Source organism: Trichosurus vulpecula, chromosome 1 (genome assembly GCF_011100635.1).
Source record: "Trichosurus vulpecula isolate mTriVul1 chromosome 1, mTriVul1.pri, whole genome shotgun sequence".
Lineage (NCBI taxonomy): Eukaryota > Metazoa > Chordata > Mammalia > Diprotodontia > Phalangeridae > Trichosurus > Trichosurus vulpecula.
Window position 1 is genome coordinate 6265583 of NC_050573.1, and position 27992 is coordinate 6293574.

Consider the following 27992-nt stretch of genomic DNA (forward strand, 5'->3'; position numbering starts at 1 on the left):
ATACTGTGAGGACCATGCCAGAAAGTGCAGCCTAAGTCACAATACTTCAGAAATTAGCGGGGGAAATGAGCTTTTGGAATTCATACGAACTAAAGAGAATGAGGAATCTGCCCCAACTCCCGGTGACTTACAAAAGGCTAACAGATTTGGGCTGAATAAATGGGTCCATCAAACGCAAACTGGCAGGAATAATTCCTTAATCACTTTCAAAGCATCTTTGAATGATAACAGAAGATCCATAAGGAAGAGACCTTGAGATTGTTTGAACGGAAAAAGTGAGGGATGTCACACCAAAGTTCCAGGAGCTGAACCCTTTACATTCTGAATGAATCCTGTGGTGAAGGAATCCTTAATGGGAACTCCCACTATATATAGGAAATTTCCACATAACTCTTGCTCTTCCATTCCCCTATTGTTCAAGAGATGAGAACTTCAAAAATTCTGAAAATTGGGAGTTCTCAGATTTTACTCACTCCATTGGTGATAGTGTCCTCCAAAATTAATAGCAACATCTTCAAAACAGCAATCGTCAACTGTACTGTGGGCATCCAGCCACCTATAGGAGCGGAATTCTACAAAGTAGGCAGAAGTAATTCCACAGTATACTAATTAGGGTTGAAATATCACCCAAACTGACAAATATAACAACAGAAAATTAATGTGGATTATTCTTCAAACCTATTTTTCCCAGAACTGGAAGTATTAGGCTGACCTCCAAAAAAAATCTTGCCTCTGGAATCCCATTGATTCTTGGTCTGTTTCTGTATATTTCTGTCGGGTTTCAAGAGGATGATATAACATTTGGGAAGAAAAATGCAGCCCAGTAACCCAGCACTGGAGGCCAAGATGGAGAAGATCTCTACAATCACCATGGCCTTCCCTTTGGTGCTCTGATATGTGGGGATGAAAGACACCCAGACACTGCAAAACACTAGCATGCTGAAAGTGATGAACTTGGCTTCATTGAAGGTATCAGGCAGCTTCCTGGCCAGGAAAGCTATGGCAAAACTTCCCAGGGCCAGAAAGCCCATGTAGCCCAGGACACAGTAAAATGCAAAGGCAGAGCCCTCATTACATCCAAGGATTATGTGGCCAGATTCAGAGTGTGAATCTGCCTCTGGAAAAGGAGGAGAGGTTCCCAACCAGATGCCACAGAAAATCACTTGTATCCCTGAGCAGATGAGAACAACATAGTTGGACACTCTAGGGTGTATGAACATCCGGATCCTGCTCCCTGGCCTTATAACTCTGAAAGCCAAAACCACTATTACAGTTTTAGCTAAAATGGAGGAAACAGCCACTGTGAACACAACTGCAAATATTGTTTGTCGGAGAAGGCAGGTGGCAGTGGTAGGCTGGCCTATGAAGAGCAAGGAGCAGAGGAAACAGAAGATAAGGGAGATGAGGAGAGTGTAGCTGAGAGTCCGGTTATTGGCTTTGACTAGGGGGGTGTCTTGGAACTTCACAAAGATCCGCAGAACTAGGGCTGTGAGTAAAGAGAAGAAAACAGCTACAAAGGTCAAAGTCATCCCCAAAGGTTCTTCCATATTCAGGAAGGTCACAAGGTTGGGGAGGCAGTGATCTCTCTGCTTATTTGGATATTCATCTTCTGGGCACTGCATGCACTGATCTGCATCTGCAGGAGACAAACAAACGCTACAGGTTTGGATTCAAAGAATTATCTCCATGCCCAGAAAAAGAAAATAATCATGATATATAACAATTCCTTTTGCCTCCATAAGATGCAATACCCCTCCCCTCTTGGCTGAGAGATAATGTCAGTGATAGGTAGTTAGGTAGATAGGTAGGTAAGGTGGCATCCAAACATAAGCCCAGTCTGTTCGTGTCCTGTGTCATTGGTTGGGCTTAGATCACATCGATCTTTTATTCCTTTTACTTAACTGATGATATCTGGTCCTCTTCATCTATTCGCTGAGGACAATAAACTTAAAACTTGAGTCCTTTTGTATCAAACAAAGGTTGCTTCTCTGTGTGTTCTGTTTAGCAACAACCACTCTAATTGTGCACTGCCTGCAGAAATCCTCCTTCTTCCCAGCTCCCAGTTTACCCCCTTTTCACAACTAGTTCATATGCATTTGACACATTTTTGGTAGATACATATACTGTACATTTGTGTTGTCGCCTTCATTCAAATGGAAGCTCCCCGTGTGTAGGAATCACTTCCTTTTTCTCTTTCTGTCCCCATTATTTATCACCAAGACTTTCACTTACTAAATGGCCATTGATTGACTGACTGATTGACGACATTAAACAGCTGGCAGGTTTCCCACAGAGAGATCCTTTTATTTTGTAAGTGTCCGTCCTGCTAATCCAGAGGGAATCAATGCCTTTCCATGATATATTCAACATGGAATTCCATCACTCTTTAATACCTAGGTTTTATCAGAATGCTTAAAGAGAAATTCTCATTGGTTCATGAATTAATTTTTCCTTGCTTTTAGAATATTGGATTGAGCATATTTTAACACTATCCTTCAGATCCATAAGATCTTCTTGAACTTAGCCTGGGAAATAGCATTCCAAAACCCCTCAGCGGCACCATACATGCAACCTTGCTGTCAGCAGTCTGTCTCTTTACTAGAAATTTCTTCTCCTCTTTGCTTCCCCCTCTTTTTTCTGGGATCTTCTATAGTTTGAATCTTTTGGGTACTAGATAAAGCCTTGTCTTGCCTCTGTGACATCAGGTGAAAATCCAAACAGGTGCATGCTGGGGATGTCACAAAATCCTAAAAACCTCTGAATTTTACTATACAGCCTAAGTAAATAAATGGCAAGTTAAGTAGGGAATAGAAGTGGAGGGCAAGAATGCCAGAGATGAAACCGTGCCTCAGATACCTACTACCCTTGTGACCCTGGGCAAATCACTTCACTTTTGTCTGGTTTCGTTTGTCTATCAGTGAAATGGGGATAATACTTGTACCTCATTCACAGGATTATTGAGAGATTCAAAGAAGATAGCACATATAAAGCACAAAATTGAATGTCTACATAAGTGTCGGCTTTTATTATACTTTTTATTACCATCATTCTCATCCCCATCACTGAATCAAGAAATGACTTTCATTGTGAGAGAAAGACGCATGTCTTCCCACATTAAGGCAGTAGAAGAGATTGTGTAAAAGTAGGGTACCTGAGACCTCAAGACCGCATGTTCTAGGTCCTCATGTGCAGCCTTTTGACTGAACCCAAACTTCAGAGAATAAATCCCATAAATAAAAGGATTTATTCTGTAAAACTTGGACTCAGTCAAAAGGCCACACCCAAGAACCTAGAAGGAAGAAGGAAAGAGAGAGAGGGACAGAGGAAGAAGAGAGAGAGAGAGAGAGAGACAGAGAGACAGAGAGACAGAGAGACAGAAAGACAGAGATAGAGACAGAGACAGAGACAGAGACAGAGACAGAGACAGAGAGAGACAGAAATATGAAGAAACAGAGTGAGAGCCATGCGGTCAAGAAATAAAAAGACAGACAGAGGCAGAGAGATAACAACAGAGAGGGAGAGAGAGAGAGATAGAGAATGCAAAAGAAAAGAAGGAGAAGCCTGTTGAAAGTAGCCCTAATCTACAAATGCTGACTGGTTACATCCCTTATTTTGGACAACACAGAGGCCACAGAAGATTTAACTGCTCCCCTCCCCTTTCCTTATTTCTGTAACTCTCAGGCATCTTGCAAATTATTTTACCTTGTTTAAGTTAACCCTCAAAGCCCACACAATTTGATCTCCTCCAGAATGAATCAAATCTTCCAGGTATTCTTGACTCTCATTTCACAGTCCCAGGTATTATTATGGTGGAGGAAGGAATAGCACTAAGAAAACATGACAACCCAGTTGGAGCAAGGGGGGTTGGCTGGTTCCTCTGTATCTGAACTTGAGAGCAATTTGTTCTAATGACCTTTGCAGATTGATGCCAGAAAAAAAATCTCACCTTAAATCCTTCAACCATAATGTAACTCTAACCACCTCAGAAACTCACACTGCCTCATTTCAATCACTACCCTTGATTTTCTGCTGGATTGGAAATAGTTTCCCTGAAATAACCTCCCCCAGCCTTATTTTAGAATAGATCCCTGATGGAATCTTGGGTCCAGCCACCTTACATCCAGTGGAAAATTTGGCTCTGACCCGGAAAAAAATATATATCTTTATACATATGTATTTGTATACAAACATATGTACACACATACACAGAGACACATACAGACATATATGTATTATATACATACATACATATATCTTTATCTATATTTATATCCATATACACCCTCTACACACCAACCATTTTATCCAGGACAAGGTAAAGAAATAAAAAGGCAAATGTTTTTTTTTTCTTTAGATTACACATCTCATTGTGTAGTGGCATCAAAGGTATCATGCGGGCACAGAGTCATGATACTGGCTGGAAAACAGGGACTCATTTAAGCTTTCCCCCAAATCCCTCCAGAGACCTGTAAAAATGGCTCTGAACAAATTCTAGAGCTACAGAACCCCCGAAATAACAGAGGGAAGCAGGTCTCCAGCCCAGGACTGCCTGGATAGACACTGGGAAGGGTCTATTACACTGTACTGGGAGGAGAGCACAGCCCAGTGTGGGCCTCACCAGGACAGAGCAGACAGGGAGTCTGGCAGAGCAGGAGTCAGTGCCATGAATCACTGAGCTGTAGCAGTTACCAAGCTTCTCAAGCCACAAACACCAAAGACCAGGGAGCAGGTCAGTGGGAAAACTGCTGGATTGGGGTGAGAGAAGTGTGCAGTCCTGCCCCAGCCCTGGTGGCAACAGAGGTGGTGCACCAGCAGCAGCTGGAACCTCCTGGGGCTGCTTCCAGAGCTCCAGCTGCAGCTGTTTCCTGAGTCCCTGGCCCACCTGGTGGGAGGAATCAATCCAAAGATCAGAGAGGGAGTGCAGGAAGAGTTTTACTGGCACAGGGTTCTCTTGTTTTGCCCTGCTTGAATCTGGGTTGCATTCCTGGTTGGTGGCTCTTGGGGGAGGAGGAGCACTGATGGGGCAGAGCTTGTCGTGGCTTAGAAGTAGCTCTGAAAACAGCTGTGCAAGGCCCCTGAAGCTTGGAACAAAGTACTCTCCATTCTGAAGGCAATCATAACATCAAGAAAAGATCAAGGGTCAAGCAGTTGGCTGGGAACATGAGCAGCAGGCAGCATAAAAGGACTCAGACTTAGACTATAGAGTCTTTTTTGGGTGACAAAGAAGATCAAAACATACAGTATAGACAGAGGGCAGAGGGTGAGTTGAATACGAAGGGATGGTACTTCAAATAAATAAATAAATAAAATTAAGGAGTGAGAGAGGAATATATTGGGAGAAGGAGAAAAGGAGAGAGAGAATGGGATAAATTATCTCACATGAAAGTGGTAAGAAAAAGCAGTTCTATTAGAAGGGAAGAGGGGGCAGATGAAAGGGAATGAGTGAATCTTGCTCTAAATGGATTTGACTTAAGGAGGGAATAGCTTACACACTCAATTGGCTATCTTACCCTACAGGAAAGTAGGGGAGAAAAGGATAAGAGAGGGGGGATGATAGAAGGGAAGGCAGATCAAGGGAGGTGGTAATCAAAAGCAAACATTTCTGAAAAGGGACAGGATCAAGGGAGAAAATTGAATAAAGGGGGAAAAGAATAGGATGGAGGGAAATATAGCTAGTCTTTCACAACATGACTCTCGTTGAAGTGTTTTGCATAAGGACACAAGTCTGGCCTATGTTGAATTGCTTGCCTTCTCAAGAAGGGTGGGTGGGGAAGGAAGAAGAGAGAGAATTTGGAACTCCAAGCTCTAAAAACAAATGCTCCAAAAAGTTGTTTGTACATGCAACTGGTAAATAAGATATACAGGCAATGGGATTTAGAAATTTACCTTGCCCTACAACAAAGCAGGGGAAAGGGAATGGGGGAGAGTGGGGTGACAAAAGGCACAGCAGACTGAGGAAAGGGGCAATCAGAAAATATGCCACCTTGGGGTGGGGGAAGGTAGAAATGGGGACAAAATTTCTAACTCAAAATCTTGTGGAAATCAATGTTGAAAACTAAAAATATTATGTAATAAAAAGTTGTTTTTTAAAAAATTGGAGAAATAGCAAAAAATGGCATCATGTCCTGGATACTTATTTGAGGATACTCCTCTCATCCTCCTTGGTCTCATATAACCTCTTACTCAGACCACGATGTTCCTCTTGACTATTTTTCTATTTCTATAGCGAGAAGTGCATTTCCTGCAAAAACTCACCCATCTGACTGGAGATCTCCCCTTCTGGACATGGGGAGCAGTCAAAGCAGCAGGCAGCCTTCCCCTCCAAAGGGGTCTTCCTAAATCCAGCATGACAGCTGTCACTGCATACTCCAAAGGGAACCTGAGATAGTGACAGAAGAGTGGAATAGACATATTTAATTGAGAGCTACTGAGATTTGGGGTAGAAAAAGAAGCTTTTTTATGTAACCACTACGTCTACAGCCACTCCCACAGACAGATAAGTGGGAGTGTAAATAGAATACTGAGCTTAGAGTCAGGAAGACCTGAATTAAAATCCAGCCACTCATACTGGTTGTATGGCCCTAGGTAAATCACTTTACCTTTGTCTATCTCACTTTGCTAAACTTCAAAATGAGAATAATAATGGTACTTTCTGCAGATAAGTGCTTACCTATTGGGAGATATTTAAGAAGGGCTTCTTCCCTTGCCCCTTCGATTTTATGTATCATTAAGAAGAATGAGGATCTTGCTGAGAGTGGCAGTTTACTATTTAGAGAAGCTCCCAATTGCCATGTCTGGGGGAGACTAAGCACATAGAAAAAAGACCAAGAGAATTTTTCCTGCAAAAATTGCTCAAGGAAGATCTTTCCTTGCCAAGAAGCATCTTGACAATAGACTTTGAACATCCTAAAAGAGATGAGTGGTGGTAATGTTATTCCAGAGCTAAGAAGTCAGAAGTCCAAGTTGACATTTGTTGGTGACCATTTACGAGCTTTCAACATTTTTGAAGTATTTAAATGGGTGATAATGTTGTTTATTTTCCTGATGATTAATTAAATAGCCAGTGACACTAAGTCTTTGGGAGAATTAAAGGAGGGATTAAAATAGAGAGACAGACAGAGACACACACAGAAGAAGAGACAAAGAAAAAGGGAGAGAGAGAGAGAGGGAGAGAGAGAGAGAGAGAGAGAGAGAGAGAGAGAGAGAGAGAGGTAGAGAGAGAGAGAGAGGGAGAGAGGGAGAGGGAGAGAGAGAGAGAGAGAGAGAGAGAGAGAGCGCACTGATGAATAGTCTCTTCATTGGAACATCAGAGTTAATTTGTTAATGAAATAAGTTTTTAATTTTATAATTTTATAATTTAATTTTATAAAATACAGCTTGATTGCCTTAAATCTGGGATGAGAAGTAATATGGTAAGGAGTCATGTAGCAGCCTGATAAGTGGAATTTTGGTGTGATGGCTGACCTATACATGTAAGAGTCATAATTCCTCAAACCTGGCTCCCTATAACAAGGGTTAGGAGATTTATACCTGATTCAAATGTAAAAGTATTGAAATATTCTCCATTTAAGCATCTGGGTCTTAATCCCACATTTTCTACTATTTAAGTTATTTGGACCAAATTTTGAAATCTGAGGGCTTCAGTATCTTCAAAGCAAGCTAACTGGTTTGAACTATATGGCTTCACGATTGAAATGCTAGGATAATAAATATGTTGTGAATGTTACTCAAAATGATTGACAAAAATTGATTGAAAGGTAAACAAATTCATTTACTCTGTTTCCATTAAGTTTACAAGTCTTTGGGGGTTGAAGGACCAGAAGAATGAAGTGAGAATAAAACACAAAATAAAAGGTATTGTAAAAGTCCTTCAGAAAAATAGCCTATTCTGGGACACTCAGAAATTCAGCCAGTTAGAAGTATAAAGTTCAAGCCATTTTTCAGCTCTATAGAACAAAGATCTTGCAGGCCTAAATACCATTTCTCTCCCTAAATTAATCTCAGTGGATGCTTTCCTTTCATTCACATGGCTGTAGGACAGGAAAAAGAATACCAGATTTGGAAACCTCTTGGGTAAGACACTATCTTTCTGAAGCTCAGTTTCTTCCTATATTAAATGAAGAGGGTATACTAGATGCTATTTAAAGTTCCTACATCAATGCATAGCTAAGATTACAGAGTGAAGATAAAGACTCTCCTGAGGTCTCCAACATCCCCTCCCCCAACAGCTTTGAAATAATGTCTCAAAATAAATTCTGGAGTAGTGAAACTATCCAAAAAGGTATGAATCAATATTGTAGCCAAATACAACTTAAGAGGTTTTCAGAAAAGGTCTGTCTTAATGTGGTCAAAAGGGAGTGCAATTCAGCACATCCTATGCTTCTTCAAGGCAGCAGTGAGACTCTAACCCACTGCAAAAGCCAACGTTGAGGCCCAAATCCCCTGCCTATGCCAACAGCAAGGCTTTGGGGGCATTACAATCTGTGCCAGCTACTGGCCAAAGTCTCAGCCCATAGATCATAAGGGAGTCAAACAATTGGTCAGAATGAGGTGACCAGAGCTTCTTAGCTGGTATTGGGTGCAGGACTTTATTGCATTGCCCTAAATAGCTTGCCTAGAAAAATTAAGTTTAATCCTTAAAGGAAAAAGGCAGATCCTTAATGAAAGAGATAATTACAAAGAATTACTTACAAAAAGATTAGAGCAGTATAGAAACTTTGAGTTCAAACATAAGATAAGAGAGGGGGGATGATAGAAGGGAGGGCAGATCAAGGGAGGTAGTAATCAAAAGCAAACATTTCTGAAAAGGGACAGGGTCAAGGGAGAGAACTGAATAAAGGGGACAAGAATACGATGGATGGAAATATAGGTCATATTTCACAACATGATTATTGTGGAAGGGTTTTACGTAATGATACATGTGTGGCCTATGTTGAATTGCTTGCCTTCTTAAGGAGGGATAGTGGGAAGGGAAGAGGGGAGAGAATTTGGAACTCAAAGTTTTAAAAGCAGATGGTCAAAAAAAGTTGTTTTTGAATGCAACTGGGAAATAAGTTATATAGGGAATGGGGCATAGAAATCTATCCTGCCCTACAAGAAAGTAAGGGGAATTGGGATGGGGGGGTAGTGGGGTGACAGAAGGGAGGGCTGACTGGGGAATGGGGTAATCAGCATATATACCATCTTGGAGTGGGGGAGGGGAGAAATGGGGAGAAAATTTATAACTCAAAATCTTGTGGAAATCAATGTTGAAAACAAAAATATTAAATAAAATATGAAAAAAGAAACACATTTAAAATAAGAGATATACACAGAGTTAAAATAAAGGGCTGGGGTAGAATTTATTATGCTTCAAGTGAGGTAAAAATCATGGGTAGCAATCATGATGATCTCACACGAAGTTAAATCTAAAATAGATTTAATTAAAAGAGACAAAGAGGGAAATTACATTATGACAAAAAGCACCATAGAATATGAAGCAATATCAATACTAAACCCATATGCACCAAATTTTTAAAGAAAAAGTTAAAAGAATTACAGGTGGAAATAGATAGTAATTCTATATTAAGGGGGCATTTTAAACTTCCCCTCACAGAATTAGAAAAATCTAACCAAATCGTATAAGAAAGAAATTAAGGACATGAATTGAATCTTAGATAAGAAAGATATCCAGAGAGGACTGAATGGGAAAAGAAAGGAATACACCTTATACTCAGCAGTACATGGTACCTGTACAAAAATTCACAATATATTAGGGCATAAAAACTTTAAAATTGAGAGTAAATTTTTATAGATTTTTTTCAGATAATGGTCTCCCATCTCAAACTTATAAAGAACTTTTCCAAATGCATGACAGTATGATAAATGATAAATAGTCAAGAATATGAAGAGGCAGTTTTTGATGAAGAAATCAAAACTATACATTGTCATATAAAATGCTCTACATCACTACTGATTAGAAAAATTCAAATTAAAACAACTTTGAGATATTATTTTACACCTACCAGATTTGCTGAAATGACAGAAGGGGAAAGTGATAAATGTTGGAAGGGATATGAGAAAATTGGGATACTAATTCACTGCTGATGGAACTATGAACTCATCCAACCACTTTGAGAGCAATCTAGAATTCCAAAATTGTTATAATTGGTTTTATAAAATTGTATACCCTTTGACTCAGCAATACCACTATTAGGTATGTTTCCTAAATTGATTAGGAAGAAAAAACTTTTATGTTGCAAAATGTTATAGCAGCTCTCTTTTTGGTGATAAAGAAGTAGAAATTGAGGGAATGTCAACTGTTAATAGCCTGTCAATTGGAGAATGGCTAAGCAAGTTGTAGTATATATATAATTGTAATGTAATACTACTATGCTATGAGAAATGATGAGTGGTTGATTTTAGAAAACCATGGAAAGACTTGCATGAAATAGTTAAAAGTGAAATGAATAGAACCAAGAAAATGTTGTACACTGTAACAGCAATATTGCTATAAGAACAACATTGAAGTGTCAGTCATTTTGAGTATTATAAATACTCAAATCAACTACAAAAGACCTACGAAAGAAGTTGCTTTTTAGCTCCAGAGAAGGAAATGATAAATAGAAGAATGTGTGCTATGGTTTTACACACATCTATATGTCTATATCTATATATCTATATCTACAAATACATACAACTATTTTTGTCAAAGATAGCCTTCTCTATGGTAAGTATGGGAGGGAGGGAGAAAAAAAATAAAAAGTGCATGACAGAGAACAAAAAAAACTTAGAAGGAATTATAGAAAAACAGAATAGCTTTGAAAATGGCGTATAGTGTTTATTACTTAATTTTCAGGAAAAAATACACAGTGTGAAGTGGAAAGTCATGTTTTTATGTTGAATCTTCTTTTTATGTTCTGCCATGTACATGGAAATATTTTGCCCTTTTGTATTCAAGTTCAAAAATAATAAAAAATTTAAAAATATTAATAGCTGTTATTGAAATGAAAAGGAATGGGAATCTGAAATGGTGTCCACAAACTGGAAAATGGTTGAAGAAATTATTATAAATATACATAAATGTATGCATCTATGTATAATATAAAATATGTATAGACACCTGTAGATATGTATGTATGTATGTATGTATGTATATATTTATATTATGAAATGCTCTTATGTTGTAAGAAATGATAAAGGGGATTATTTCAGAGAAAATAGAAGATTTGTATGAACTGAAGCCAAGTGAAAGAGAACCAGGGAAACTCATTCTACTAAAACAATGACAAGGTATAAAGTAATAACTTTGAAGGAATTAAGAGCTCTGATCAGTTTAACAACAAACTACAAATTCAGAGGATTAATGAAGAAACATGTGACCCCCTTCCTGATTGGGAGGTATAAGGCTCAGAATGCAAAATGAGATATGATCTTTTTTGGATTGGGTCATGTGGAAATTTGTTTTGCTTCCTTTCTCATTTGGGAAGAGGGAAGAGTTAGAATGGGATGGAAAGAAGGATAAGTTTTACCGAATGAAAAAATTTGATACACATGCATGCATACACCTATATATGCACACACATGCACATACACACACACACACACACATACATACACATGCATATATATCTTACTAAATACCTACTGTACTCATTGCCTTGTGACTTTGCATAAATCACTCACCCTCCCTGAGAATCACTTTCCTCATATGTAAAATAGAGGGTAATGGACTGAATGGTTTGAGAGGTCTCTTCATTATCTCTACCTATAATCCCATTTTAAAATTAGTCATTAGATGTCTCCCATTCATAATGATTGTGTAGTTCAGCCATTTTAAAATCATGTCTGAATCTTAATAAACTTATTAGAGGTTTTCTTGACAAAGGTATTGGAGTGATTTGCCATTTCCTTCTGGCTCATTTTACAGATGAAGAATTGAGGCAAACAGGGTTGAATGACTTGCCCATGGTCACACAGCTAGTGAGTGTATGAGGCCAGACATGAACTTCAGAAGATGAGTCTTCCTGACTCCAGGCACTCTGTCCACTTTGCACCTAGCTGCACCTATATGGAATATAGAGTAAACCAAATAGGATAAGAATTATTCCTTTGATTCGAAGCAAAAAAGTAACATTTAAAATGTCTCTGACCTCGGGATGGAACCAGCTCCATGTTATGGCATCTGCACATATTGTGAAATCTTGACCAAGCGGAGCCTTGGGGACAAACTGCCCCACTTTTACTAGAGCTTCATCCCCATCAAGAAACATCACATAGTTCATAATGGCGTATTGAGCCTCTGATCTACTATTCTCATCCACAAACACCTGGTCACCAGCACTGTTGTTAAATTGCATATTCCTTAGGGAGGAGTGCAGCTGAAAGGGAAGAGAAATCCTCATCACTGGGTGGTGCCTGAGGGAAGGGCTCTCTTGTATGAGGGATACTGGGCCTACTTTGTAGTCTTATGGAGTTTTGTAGTCTTATTTGGAGGTGGGATCAGATCCGAGTTTCTACTGGGACACACAGAAATGACCCTCTGGAAGCCATAGTGTTCATAATTTCAGTTTAACCCTCAACTCCTCACTATCTCTCACCCCCTTTATCTAATCTATCCCCAGGGTGTGTTGATTTCATTTTTGCTGCATCTCTCAAATACACACCACTGCTCCCCTCTGATACTGGCACAACCTCAAAACCTCATACAAACAGAGGATGGACTGGAATGAGAAGAAGCTTGTGGCCAGAGACTCACCTCACCCTAACCAAGCACCACCTTTCCATTCTTTTGGAACTTTATACCACCCCTCCTTTTTATTTTTAGAAAGATGGAGCACTGGCTTCTCTAGCCCCTTTGACCTTGAATAAGGAAACTGATACTGTATTTCAAAAGGGAATGGAATTGGGAAGGAGTAAGTTTAAGTGGGAGAGACTGTGCAAGGAAGAGAAATACTGAGAAAACTTTCCTGAGAGACTGAGTAACTTAACTTTCATGAGAAAGTCAAAAGAACATTTTGAAAAAACTGATTTTAAATCTGCCTGTGATGATGACCTAAGCGAAATGTTTGAGAAACTTTGACATCTGGAGAGCGTTGACTAGTGGGAGTGTTTGTTTTCAAAACAATGAAAAAAACAGTTTCGATTAATGGCTAGATGTTATTTTACCCAGAAACTTTATTATCACAGATGAGTTATTGAAATATCTCTTTGTATAATTTGTTACATTCTTAATAAAATGTATGCTCAATAGAATTCATATTTCTCTAAGATTGTGATTCCAGGAACGGATGACAAAGATCATTAAAAATTTATAGGAAAAGAAATGTCTTCAATTAATGTATTACCTGGGACCAGAGTTCAGAATTAATTGATTAATGAGAAACTGTGCATCATTGCTAACTTAGGAGTAAATATCATAAAATACCATTGATTGAGGAAATATAACATACCCTTTATTGCAGAATGACAATGAATGATGAAATTACCCATGAGCAGGAAGACAGGCTGTGAGGACAGCCTTGGTTGCCAACCAATGTAGGAATTCTATAATCTAACCAGCCTACCCCTCCTGGCTAATTATGAATTCTTTTTCAAAAATTATAGCTGCCACAAATTTGAATAAGGTATCTTTAGAGGAGATAGGTAACCCCATGACTGTAAGTACACCAGCAAAGTTGTTGCAAAAAGCAGTTTCTGTCCAGATACATGAATGACCTGAGGGTCGTTCCCTGAGATCCTTTACAACTCGAAGACTCTGTAGAAGGAACAGCAATAATGAGCTCCACTGCACACAGACAGTTATTGGAAATTAACAATACAATCTTAAAGGAACATACAATTAGAGAATTTATGAGTTGGAAAAGCCTTGTCCCACCCATGGCCAAAATATATCCTCACTATACCATAGCTAAAAGGTGACCACACTTTCAATATTACCTGCCATGAATGAGGCAATACGTAGTCTTCATCTCCCATTGATCTTTTCTCTGATTTTCTCATGAGCATTTCATGAAGAACCAAAGCCACAGCAAAGACACTATTATAGATGGTGTAACTCAAGCCAGACATAGTCATATCAAAAGAGCACAGAGGCAAAGTTGCCAAGGAAGTATTTGGTGAACAGATCCCTTGCTCTGGGTCTTCTGGTTGACCCGAGCACTTAAAAGCTGAAAGCCAGAATCCCCTAAGTAAAATGTCATCTGGGTATTTAGAAGGTGTAACTTTCTCAAGAAAAGTCTTGAACCCAGGAATTTCGCTTGTCAAATATGAAAACATAAGAGCCCCATGGAAAGTATAACCATAAAGATAGAAGGGTCTCACAGTAATGTCCCAGTGAGATGTGCCAATCCACACCTTCTGTAAAAAAGGACCCATTTGTGAGTATCTCAGAATCATTAATGAATCTGTGTCACCATGGATGACAATCACTTTGGCTGATGACATGATGATCCTGGGCATGAATGTTTCTTGTGACTCCATATGTCTTCTCTCACTGACAGGGATCTTCTCTGTGAAGGAGATGCAAACTCCATTCTTTACCATTTCCTCTCTTATTTCCCAGAGGAATTCTTCACCACCCATATCATTGGAGGCAACGAGACCTATCCAGTTCCATTCAAAATATACCAATAAGTGAACAACACCTCGGTGAAGAGAAGAGTCTTTGGGGGCCATCTGATAGAGTGAAGGAAACTGGACCTTATCATTAAGAACTGAATCAAATGGACCATAGCTGATCTGGATGAAAAAAGCATGGTTCAGCTGACCTATTTTGAGAGAACTCAAGCAAAATACAAATTCTCAAATGGGCATATTTGTCAATAGAAAAAATTTTATATTTTAATACACAGTTTATTCTAGGTGACATCTCTGAAAGCCTCTATTTATCCTTCTGTCTGAACCCTCAAAAAGACAATGATTTAGTGAAGACAGTTTTGAGATTCTGTTATTACTTCTACTCTAGCCAGTGTGTCTTCATTGTGCTTCCCAAAGGAACCAGGATATATTATCACTTCTTTGTTTGATTGTTGGCCCAGAGTAGATTTCTAGATTAATTCTATTACTTGTTATTGTGGGTGGGGCAATAGTTTTCTTTTGTAAATGAATGAAAAACACTTGAACAGTATTGTGCACATTTTTTTTTACTTTGAAAAACATGTAATTCACCTATATATGTGATTACTCGATTTAAATGTTGCATTTCAAACCACAAAAACTATTTGCTCTCTTATGAATCTTGAATATGGATTTCTGGTTGTATTAAATCAGAAATATGAGGTTGATAAAGGATATTCATGAAACATAAACCAAACAATACAGAAAAAAATCCCTTCTATAATAACAGCTGAGGACTAAGCATCCATGCTACTACTGAAGATTCCCAATGAATATGAACTGACTACCCATAAAGACAGCTCATTGTTCTTCATGTACAATGAACATAATTATAATTGTTAGGAAATGAGATCTTTCTTTCACCTAACCTAAATTTCCTTTCTTTGTAACTTCCAAAAATTGTTATTGGGTCCACCTTCCCAGGCCACATGGCACAAATCTAATCCCTCCTCCACATGATATACTTTTGAATAGAGGAAAATAGGCCCATTGTCCCATGGACCAATTGCCTCTCTTGTCTACAGTTTCTTTGCCAGTTCCTTCAACCATAGGGCATAGATTTAAGGTCCTTCACCATCCAAGTACCCCACTAACCACCACAATTTTTGTCTCAGATCAGACAATCTGGTATGCACCCACAAGTCACACTATGAAAGAACCTGTCACATTATGGAAGTAGACACATTCCTCCTTTTCTGACATAACTGTACCCCATCAGGATCAAGGAAAAAGAGCCCCAGAATAGAAACACCAGTATGCCTCTTCCCTAAATGGGACCTTATGTGACTATATCATTTGGCAAGGATGCGACACAAATCTGTCAAGTAAATCCCTAACTTAGACCCTAACTTTTACTCTGCTTTCAGAGTAGAATCAATCCCTGTGCCTCTTGAAATTGGAATTTTTCTGTTTTACTCTGTTCTCCAAGTATATGATATGAACTATCTGTAACTCTGATGCTAGAGACACAACAGATCTCCCCCTACCTGTTCCTCAAAAGCCCTTAAATGTTGAATCAGTATCTGTGGTGTTGTTGGAGACAAATAGTATTGAGTGAAGCTTTGAAAGTTCTAACATAAAGAGTGTGAATACAAATGGAGAGAGGCCGTCAATCTTTCCTCTTTTAATATGAGCAGTTGTATACTGAAAACTGGCCTCCATTTCACCTAAGTGAAGCCCTCACAAGTTCCTTTATTTCTGTTCCATGAAGCCATCCCTACTTCTGTTCTTGGTTCTGAACTAACAAAACAGTCAGTTATCTGCCTCACCCACAATGACAGAGTTCAGAAGGCAGCAAGCTGAAATGCAGATTGGCCCACCACCAAGACCAGTGCTTATAGAAGACTCCTTCCAGTCCTTACAGGTGGGTGCTATCTGGATCGTCCTATCACATGTATCTATGTTTCCTCTGTGCTCATTAATAAAGTTAATAGACTATTTGAGAGGAATGGCAGGAATTTTCTCCAGCAACTGAACATTCTTGAAAGTACTTAGTGCTCTTAAGACAACATTGTGGATGTGGTCATGACTGAACCCCAAAACCAGGACCTTCTACACCAGTGCTCATGCTCAGCTTTCCTTTGGTGAATAACACTCTTCTCAAGAAATTCAGGGCTAACCTTTTTTTAGATTATGTTTTTATTTTTATTTATTTATTTAATATTTTTAGTTTTCAACATTGACTTTCACATGAGTTTGAGTTACAAATTTTTCTCCGCACTTCTACCGTCCCCCTCACTCCAAGACAGTATATATTCTGATTGCCCCATTTGCCAGTCAGCCCTCCCTTCTGTCACCTCACTCTCCCCCATCCCCTTTTCCCTTACGTAGATAGATGTTTATGCACCATTGCCTGTATATCTTACTTCCTAGGTGCATGCAAAAACTTTTTTTGAACATCTTCTTTTAAAACATTGAGTTCCAAATTCTCTCCCCTCTTCTCTCCCCACCAACTCTCCCTAAGAAGGCAAGTGATTCAACATAGGCCACATGTATATCATTACACAAAACACTTCCACAATGCACATGTTGTGAAAGACTATATTTTGCTCCTTCCTACCATATCCCATTTTATCCAATTTTCTCCCTTGACCCTGTCCCTTTTCAAAAGTGTTTGCTTTTGATTACCTCCTCCCCCCATCTGCCCTCCCTTCTATCATCCCCCTTTTTTATCTTCCTCCTCCTTCTTTCCTGTGGGGTAAGATACCCAATTGAGGGTGTATGCCATTCCCTCCTAAGGTCAAATCCAATGAGACTAATATTCACTCATTCCCCCTCACCTGCCCCCTCTTCCCTCCCAACAGAACTAATTTTTCTTTCCACTTTTATGTGAGATAATTTACTCCATTCTGTCTCTCCTTTTCTCCCTCTCTCAATGTATTCCTCTCTTATCCCTTAATTTGATTTTTTTAGATATCATCCCTTCATATTCAACTCACCTTGTGCCCTCTGTCTGTATGTATATATATATATGTATATATACGCACATATATATGTCTATATATGTATACATATATATGTATATTCCCTTCAGCTACCCTAATACTAAGGTCTCATGAATTATACACATCATCTTTGCATGTAGGAATGTAAACAAAACAGTTCAACTTTAGTAAGTCCCTTATGATTTCTCTTTCTTGTTTACCTTTTCATGCTTCTCTTGATTCTTGTGTTGTAAAGTCAAATTTTCTATTCAACTCTGGTCTTTTCACTGAGAAAGCTTGAAAGTCCTCAATTTTATTGAAAATCTATATTTTGCCTTGGAGCATTATATTCAGTTTTCCTGGGTAGGTGATTCTAGGTTTTAATCCTAGTTCCATTGGACTCCGGAATATCCTATTCTAAGCCCTTCGATCCCTTAATGTAGAAGCTGCTAGATCTTCTGTTATTCTGATTGTGTTTCCACAATACTCCAATTGTTTCTCTCTGGCTGCTTGCAGTATTTTCTCCTTGATCTGGGAACTCTGGAATTGGGCAACAATATTCCTAGGAATTTTCTTTTTGGGATATTTTTCAAGAGGCAATCTGTGGATTCTTTCAATTTCTATTTTACCCTCTGGCTCTAGGTTATCAGGGCAGTTTTCCTTGATAACTTCTTGAAAGATGACATCTAGGCTCTTTGTTTGTACATGGCTTTCAGGTAGTCCAATAATTTTTAAATTATCTCTCCTGCATCTATTTTCCAGGTCAATGGTTTTTCCAATGAGATATTTCACATTGTCTTCCCCTTTTTGATTCCTTTGGTTCTGTTTTATAATATCTTGATTTCTCATAAAGTCACTAGCTTCCACTTGCTCCAATCTGATTTTCAAGGTAGTATTTTCTTTTGTGGTATTTTGGACCTGCTTTTCCATTTGGCTAATTCTGCCTTTCAAGGCATTCTTCTCCTCCTTGGCTTTTTGGAGCTCTTTTGCCATTTGAGTTAGTCTATTTTTAAGGTGTTATTTTCTTCAGTATTTTTTGGGTCTCCTTTAGCAAGTCACTGACTTGTTTTCATGATTTTCTCGCATCATTCTCATTTCTCTTCCCAATTTTTCCTCTATTTCTCTAACTTGCTTTTCCAACTCTTTTTTGAGCTCTTCCACAGCCTGAGACCAGTTCATGTTTTTCTTGGAGTCTTGTGATGTAGGCTCTTTGACTTTGTTGACTTCTTCTGGATGTATGTTTTGGTCTTCTTTGTCACCAAAGAAAGATTCCAAAGTCTGAGTCTTCATCTGAGTCCGTTTTCGCTGCCTGGCCATGTTCCCAGCCAACTACTTGACCCTTGAGTTTTTGGTGGGGATATGACTGCTTGTAGAGTAGAGAGCACTTTGTTCCAAGCTTGAGGGGATGTGTTGTTGTTTTCAGAGCTATTTCTATACAGCAAGCTCTGCCACACCATTGCTGCTCCTCCCCCAAGAACTGCCAACCCAGAACGGACTCAGATCTTAAGCAAGCTCTGCACTCCCACTCTGATCCACCACTTAATTCTTCCCACCAGGTGGGCCTGGGACTGGAAGCAACTGCAGCTGTATTTCTGTAGCTGCACCAGTCCTGCTTCCCCCAGGGCAGTGGCCAAACTGAGAACTCCTTTCACTCTGTTCCCTGCAGCTTTTCCCACTAACCTTCTCTGTTGTCTTTGGTGTTTGTGGGTTGAGAAGTCTGGTAACTGCCACAGCTCACTGATTCAGGGTCCTAGGGCCTGTTCTGCCCAGCTCCCAGTGCGGCTGGTCCTGCCACCACCCATGCTGGCCTCTGCTTCCCTCCGCTCCCAACTCAGTGTGATAGACCTTACCAGGCTGTCCTGCCCTGGAGCCCTGCTTCTCTCTGCTATTTCATGGGTTCTGCATTTCTAGAATTTATTCAGAGACATTTTTTATTTGGGTTTGGAGGGTCTTCGGGGAGAGCCCTAGGCAAGTCCCTGCTTTCTAGTCGCCATCTTGTCTCCCAGGGCTAACCTTAAAGGAACAAATGACCATAAATGGTGAAGCACATGGAGTGAGATAAAATAGACTGAATGATTATTCAAATTAAAGTCCAGACATGTAAGTTCTAATCTTTACTCTTCCACCAGTGAATTGTGTAATGACGAGTAAACATGTCAACTTCTCCAATCTTCAGCAAACTTATCTCTATAGTGGACAAGCACAGCCAGGTTTCCTCTCACATCCCATGGTGTGGTGGAAGCTAAATGACTCCAGTTCCATTTTTGGCTTACAATCTGGTTGATGCTCCAGGAGAAGTTCACCATACCTGAGACTGAGGAGGCTGCATGATGCAGTGGATGGAGGGTTAAACTGCTGTCAAGAAGACCCGAGATTAAATCCTGCCATAGGAATTTATGAGCTGCATGATCTTGGACAAGCAACTTAACTTTTCTCAGTCTCAGGATCCTCCTCTGTAAGTGGGAGTAAGAAGAGCAGCTGCCTTGTGGGTTTGTTGTGAAGATCAAAAGGAATACATATGTAAAGCACTTAAAATTTTAAAGGCATTAAGGAATGCTAGGCTATTGCTTTGCTGCTATTGTATTATCATTATTATTATTATTATTATCATTCTTTTGGTAGACAGAGGCATAGAGTATATTAGGTTCAATGTCATCATTCACCTGTGGAAAATTGTAGAGGTCGAACAGGGTCCCCATCTGGACAGACAGAGCTGATGTGGCTCCTCCAATGACAGCCACAGACTTGTCCTGCTCCCAGCAGCTGTAGTTAGGGATGAGCTGGCCCAGCCCAGACAGCCAGCGCAGGGAGCTCTCCAAGGTCCTCTCATCACTGTGGTAGGTGTTATAGAGGTGGAATCCCAGGGAAATGTTGGGCAACAGATTGGGATCTCTGTTAATCTCCTCTACAGCAAACACTAAAGCCAGGGCCTGCTGATAATTTTTATGCATCCACCTGTGGGGGTGGGTAAGGGTCATGGAACATTAACAAAACCTTCAAATAGAAAACTTTTCACAAGAATGAATTTCCCCAGCCATGTAAGTCAAAACAAAAGCCTACAACAGTTGTTCAGCTCACTGGATTTGTATTAAAAATAGTCCATCCCTATGTGCCTTGTTCTTATACCCTTCCCTTCTTGTGATTCCTGAGATGGTGAGGACTATTGGCTTTAAATTCTCATGTAACAGCTCAGATTCAATGTAGCTCAGTAGATTGAATCTGGCCCACTTGTGAAAACAGGCATCACAAAGGGTGGGATTTCTTAAGACAAACCATTATGGAGAATCTTTAACAAACTTTGTCTTTTCCCCTGGCTGAGAAGGCTTGAGTTAAATTCTTTCTGCAGGACCCGGCGTGTCAGTATTTTGGGGTCTCAAGCACCCCTAGAAACCTATGGTTCCCTACCTATCATCATTTTTCTTAAACCTCTTCATTTTTTTGGTTCCCTTAGACCAGGAATAATGCTTATCTCAAGTTCTTCTCCAACCAAGACTGGAAGGTAAGTCTCTCCCTCTCCCAATCCCCTTCTCACTTGCCAAACATTTTGGAGGTGCTTTTTGGGCCTGACTTCCCAGGTCCCCAGTAGGTCAGAGAGCTGCTCACTGTCTCGTACTCAGCCTGATGCTCTCAGGTTCTCGGTCCAGTGGTTTATGCTCAAAGCCATGGACCTGGGCACACCTTCTGGAGCATAGAGGACAGGGATGGATGCCCTATCCAGAAGCGTGCCCCCAATTTTCTCAATTCTCTCAGCGCTAGGGAATGGGAAAGCTCCAGGTATCTTTTGTGTTTATTTTTTCCTGTCTTTCTTTGTTCCTTTTGGAGGCTTACTCCCAGATCCTCCTTGCAGAGGAAGGGACTTCCAGCACCGCACCCCCCTCCCCCAGCCCACAATGGGTCAATCCTCCTCGATTCCCAAAAATTCACCCTTGGGCTGGCTTTTACAAAATTGGGAAAAAAATTAAGTTCTCTGAAGAACTTAAAAAGAAAAAGGTGGTATACCTTTGCAATACTGCTTGGCCACAATATCATCTAGAAGGCCATGAAGTGTGGCCTATTTTGGGTACTTTACAATATAATACTCTTTTACAGTTAGAATTATATTGTCAGAGAGAAAGAAAATGGATGAAATTCCTTATGTAATGACCTTCGTGGAGCTCTCTCGGAAACCCATTCTCAGAAAAGATTGTAAGATGCTCATAGCTAGAGACCCCACCCCCCAAAGGGGCAATAGGGGTCAACAGGACATTTTGGATAACCCCTCCTCATAGCCCCCAGGGCTTCAGCCCTAGCCCCTCCTCCTGTTCCCCAACCTCCCTGGAGCACCCTTGTTTCCTGTGCTCCCCCTTCTGTGGGCATCCTCTCTTTCCCTTGGCTTCCTGTAGTGCAACCCCTCTCTTTTCCTGCCTCCTTCACAGTCCAAGTCTCCCACCCTGCATCTCCCCCCATGGCCCCTCCCCCCTTGGTGATGCCTGCTCAGGTCCCAGTCAAGGGTCTGGTTGAGGTGCCTCCCTCTGTGGCCCCTTCACCTGAAGGGACCCCTACTCAGGTTTGGGCCTCATGGCCTGCCCGTATTTCAGGCCCTGCAGTATCTACCACCATGGGCCCAACCCCTGAGGCAACCCCTACTCAGGTTCCAGCCTGGAGCCCTGCCCCCATGGCAGTACCTCCTCCCCTGGCCCTTCTCTCTGAGGTGCCTCCCATTCAGACTTCTTTGGTATCTCTCTCTCTCTGACCCCTACCCCTCATCAGGTACCAGCTGATCTTCTCGTTTGCCAGCCAGATGCCCTGGCCTTGCAGTCTAATCTAGGTCAGCCAGCACCCCCTAGACCCTCCCTCACCAGAAGCGGGACTTCCTATATCCCTCCCCAAACTTCAGGTCCTACAGTGCCTTAAAGATTTTTTCCCTGAGGGAAGTGCCTGCCTCCCCTACGGAGACAAGGAGAGTGCATGTTCCATTCTCCATTTCAGATCTCATTCAAATTAAAGAAAAACTGGAGAGATACTCAGAAGACCTCACTAAGTTTACTGAGGATTTTAGGGATCTGTCCCTACAATTTGAACTTTCTTGGGGTGATTTGCATATCCTTTTCTCCACTTGTTGTACCACCAAGGAGAAGAGGAGAATCTGGGAACACGCCCAAAAATTTGGGGATAGTTTGGCTAGCAATAACCCCATAAAATATCCCCCAGGTACAGCTGCTATTCCCTCTAGTGACCCAGGATGGAATTATCAAAGGAGTGAGGATAGAGGAAAAAGAGATCATATGGCAATTTGCCTGTTAGAAGGCCTAAGGCCTGCATTTCAAAAGCAAATAAATTTTCAAAAAAATTAGGGAAGTTACTCAGGAAGAAAAGGAAAACCCTGCTCTTTTCCAAGCCCAGATAATAGAAGCTATTAAGAAGTATACAAATTTGGATCCCAATTCTATTGAAAGGGTGGAAATACTTAACACATATTTCATTAATCAGTCTGCCCCAGATATTAGGAGGAAACTGCAGAAATTGGCAATGGGACCCCAAACACCTCAGGCCCAATTACTGGAGATGGCCTTTGGAGTTTTCAACAATAGAGACCTTGTTGCAGCAGAGGAAAGAAAATACAGGGAAAGAGCTAGAGACAGAGAACATTCTCTATTCTTGGCTGCTTCCAGGGCCAGGAAAAGACAAGGGAGTGCCCCTCCAGGATGCCCCCTTGGAGGAAGCCCTGTGACTTGGGCAGTGGGGAAACCTGCTTTAGAATCCACAAGGAGGGTCACTGGTCCAAGGAGTGCCCCTCTAGGGCTCCACCCTGGAGGAAGCCTTCAGGATACACACTTCCAGGATCATGCCCAGCATGTAACCAGGAGGGACATTGGAGGAAGGATTGTCCCCGAGGTTGGAAAAGAGGTAGAGCCTCCTCCCAGTACCCTGTCCTCCAGTCTTCTCAGGACTCAGAAGGAGGGGAAAGCCTGGGGCTTGGCAGTGCTCCCACTTTCTCCACCTCTCTCTTGCCGCCCTGGACAAAATCGAGACTGAAGGTAAGGTTACCCACTTTATAATGGCTATGTTCTCTTGTTTTAACTAATTACTGTGGCCCTATGTGCCCCTCAACCCATCGGGTCATGCGTATCAAGGATCTGTTGTTTGAACACTCCTTCTTTGCACTCTGCTCTGGCCCTGCCCCCTTACTGGGAAGGAACATGATGGTGAAATTGAGGAGCCAATTTTCTCTACTTAAACCTCATAAATCCCTTTTCCCTCTGTTTACCAGACCTCCCTATGCTCCCCCAGAGGTGTGGGAGAGGGTTGAGCCAATTGTTTGGGATCAGGGAATTCCTGGGTGAGCTACTTCTGCCACCCCAGCCATAGCTCCCCTCCATCACCTTCAATATCCAATTAAACCCAAGGCTTGGGAGGAACTGCAACCATTAATTGCCACTCAAGACCCTGACCCACTCCTTCTAGAGTGGGGCCCTGACCAGAGTAAAGCTTCTGGGACTTTGAAAAATAAACTGACCCCTGCTCCAGCATTAGCTTTACCTAATCTAGAAAAACCGTTCACTCAGTATGTTGATGAAAGGAAAGGACAGGCTTTGGGAATCCTAATCCAGTTCTTAGGACCTGATCCCAAGCCAGTTGCCTATTTTTCAAAACAATTAGACTCCATGACTGCAACAGGCACTCTAATTGAGGAAGCTTCTAAACTTCTACTTGACCAGCCCTTAGAAGCTTTGACTCCCCATCGAGTCCAGAGCATCCTAGAAGCAGATGATCATCAGTGGCTGGCTAGCCACAGGCTCACCAAATATCAAACTTTGCTCTTAGATACCCCTGACCTAACTTTGCAGGTGTGCCACACACTTCTGAACCCCAAAGCAGTGTGGTACACAGAACAAGTGATTAGGGTAGTTAGGTACAAAACAGTCATCTTTAATTCCCTCCAGGGAAATTGTCTTTTACATCAGGGAAATTGTCCTTTCTCTATACACCTATACTGTCTGTCTGGTGCTTGTTTGCTTAACCTCCTTGTGAGATTTATCTCCTCCAGGCTCCATGCTATCAACTTCCAGATGACTGCTCAGACTATGTACTCCTTGAACTGGATCCATTGAGGCATGGACAGCTCTATGCCCCTTGCCAGCAGGAAGCAATTTCAGAAGCTGAGACCTTCATCCCTGACCCCAAAAGAATTTGGGTCCCATTTGTTTGAGGGGGGGATGATGGGGTTTAGACTGTGAGAATCCCCTTGGACCCCAAAAGAATTTGGGTCCTATTTGTTTGTGGGGGGAATGATGAGAGTACAGTCTCTGGGAACCCCTTGAATCTGGAATACAGTCTCTGGGAGCCCCATTGAACTCTCCTTGAATCTTCCCACTTGATCTGGCCTTGGCCTGAGGCTATCTACCTAGCCTTGCCCTTTATTGTCCAGCTACTTCCCACCCTTGGTACTATCAATATCCATTCCTTCAGCTACTTCCCACCTTTAATCCCATTCTCTTGGTTCCTGAAGTCTGACCTCATCCGGGTTCCACAGGGCTCCTCCTTAGACTCCTCCTCAAGACCCTCCCTAAACCCCTCTCTAGTCACCCCAGACCACCCCTCAATCCCTCCCACAATCTTTGTGTATATAAGTCTCATCCTCCATGAAGGTGCTCAGATTAAATCTAGCTCAGTAGATTGAATCTGGCCCACTTGTGAAAACAGGTGTCACAAAGTGTGGGATTTCTTAAGACAATCCATAATGGTGAATCCTTAATAAACTTTGTCTTTTCCCTTGAAAAAAAATACTCCTGTAACTCTGTGTATTTCAGTAACTCACTCGTTCCACAAGAAGACATGGATGGTCCTTGACCCTAGAAGTCCTGGAGTATAGATATATCAACAACCATAATACACGGTTGATATGGTAAAGGTGAATGTCACTGAGATCTAAGAAAGCTGAGCAGAGGCAGGGCCCATGCCCCTGAAGAAATAAGCAAAGGCTTCATGGAGGGAATAATGGCTCATAAAATCTGAGAATGATTTTGATTTATGGGTATTTAGGGAAGAGGTGATTCCAAGAGGAGGAAAGTATACAAACAAGCTCACACAAATGTGGGAATAGGATTTTTAGCCCCCCAGTATCTTACTCGGGTCCTGTCTGACATCTCCAATGAAAGGTGAGGTCCTGACTCAGTCTTTCCCCCTCCTCCTCACTTTCTCCCTTTCTCATACAGGGATTGAGAAGAGTAGAAAACCAAAGACATTTCAAAGACTGTGATTTAGTACCAGATGTTCAACCAAGGGGCCAGTAGTGAAGAACAAATACAGGTATTATTCTTTGCAATGTTTTCATATACCTAGTGTGTTTTCACCAGCGATTACCACCTCTCAGACCCTCTGGACCTGTTTTAACGGAGGCAGAAGCTGAGAATGACATACTCCCAAGATGTTGGCTACCTCACTTACATTCAATTTCCATTAAAAATATTATCACTGAGGACAACATTAGAGACCTGCCTTCACCATGGAGTGCTATTCTCAAGACAAAATACTCATACCATATAGGGCTTAACAGGGAGTTTCACTTAGAACAGCATTTTTGTTTCATGTTTCACCAATGGATGGTTGAACCTTCTTTTCCCTCTGAGTCAAACCACCAATTCTGCCTAGTTGGTAAATAATAAAGAAATAGAAGAAAATAAGAAAAGGCATATTAAAGCATTAAAAAGATAACCAAACTTAAAATGATTTAATCATTTTGTCTTCTAGACAAAAAATAGAAACATCTATTTAAAATATAGAGAATTATAATTTAAGAATCATAATTTAGTTAGTTTACTTAAAATAGAAAGAAAGGTAGAAACAGAAATAAGAGAATCCAGAGGGATTAAAAAGTGACATGAGGTAAAACAGAGGTACAGAAGCATTTGGCTACAAGAAGGTACAGAAGAGATCAGAATTCTCATCCCCAAGGAAACATTCAGTGTTTTATCTTAATCTAACTTCCACAAGCAGAAGACAAAGTAAACAGCCAACTTCTTCTCCTTAGCAGTCATAAAAGGAAATTATCCAGGAATTCATCCATTTCAGTCTGAATCCTATTTCTAGAGTGCAGACCTACAGAGGCTCATAGGTGAGTGCTGCATTGCTACACACAAAGCTCCTGCTATGTAAACCAGGTTTTCTGCAAAGGAAATTGATACAGGACCATGCACAAAACTAAGGCCTGGCCACCACCCCAAATGTCAGCATAGTTTGTCAAAGTCCCAGAAAGTCAATCCAGTCCCACTTCTTTTAGATTTCCCCCAGTTCAGTAAAGCTGACTTAGAGAAATAAAAAAGCCCCTCCCATATTACCTGGAGAAAATCTGAATTCTCCATACAACACTGAGTGACAGCAGGCATTCCATAAAGACATTTCCAAATCTCAGTACTTGTTACAACTGCATCCTAGGCATACCTCTCTCTGCCAAACACACTCGAAGTTCCAGCTTCAGGCTGTCAGGGCTGGTCTGGTAAGTATTGTTGAGGTTTCCTAGCCTGGCCTGCTCTGTCATATACAGGTAACTAGTTCCAGGAAGTAGAAGAAAATAATAAATTTACTTACCCATAAGAAAGACAAGACCTAACAATATCTTTTCCACTGATAGAGGAAAAGTAGAGAGGAAATATGAGAGTTTTCATTCCTGTGGATAGGGTAGATTTCTCCTCTCCCAGTATCAGTATACTCAAAAGCAAAAACTCTGCCCAGGGATGGAAAAAGTGGCACAGGCTACAGGTAATTCTGCTGCTTCAGGGTATTAACCTAACTCCAGGGAACATAGAGTCTAAGGACTTTCATGACTTTGATTACTTAAGTATTAACACGAAGTCAGGAAGGCTGGGAAGGCAGAGTGATAAAAGACCAAGCCTGCTCAGATCAGAGCTTTCTGGGAATGGGCCCTTGACAAGGGAGTTGGAGGGGGGAAGCAGAGGAGAGAGGTTTTCTGTGTTCATCTTTTAAAGTCAATCAGACAGAGAGCAAACTGACAAGAAAGTAAAAAATATTCAGAGATGAGATGAGGGGGAGAGCACCCATCACCTCATGGTACATGGGCCTGTCCTACTGCTAAACTACAAGGACTTTTTTAATCATCACAATGAAAATGAGTCCAGACAGAGAGACACTTACTGATAAGGCTTACAAGCTGTGTTTGGAGGACTTTCAAACTGTTCTGCTCCTGTTACATTGTTGACTTCAACTGAGAACAAGGGTAAAAAGATCCCAATCTCCAGGTCCCCATCTCGCGAAACAACGGGGTTAATCCGGTAGAAGCAGTGGGGATTCTCACTCCTGTGCCCAGACCCTGGAAGCTGCAACAACAGAGGCATGAGAAGGGAAAGAAGGAGTTGAGGAGCATTTTTGTGAATATGGAGCAACATCTTCGTGAAAATTAATCAAAGCTCCAACTCTGAGGAAACCAAGGAGCCACTCAGACAGAGCAAAGTCAACTGCCTCAGTCATGGATTGATG

General features: G+C 41.0%; 1 protein-coding gene across 1 annotated transcript; it reads right to left on the reverse strand.

Annotated features, from left to right (window-relative positions):
- Nucleotides 1-665: 665 nt before the first annotated feature.
- On the reverse strand, nucleotides 666-27910 carry LOC118852205 (vomeronasal type-2 receptor 26-like). Its single transcript, XM_036761883.1, has 6 exons — nucleotides 27651-27910; nucleotides 20183-20474; nucleotides 13918-14718; nucleotides 12132-12359; nucleotides 6256-6379; nucleotides 666-1636 (listed from the first exon to the last, which is right to left on the reverse strand). The coding sequence occupies exons 1-6, from the start codon at nucleotides 27899-27901 to the stop codon at nucleotides 666-668; spliced, it is 2667 nt and encodes an 888-aa protein (XP_036617778.1). The 5' UTR covers nucleotides 27902-27910.
- Between the last annotated feature and the right edge of the window lie 82 nt (nucleotides 27911-27992).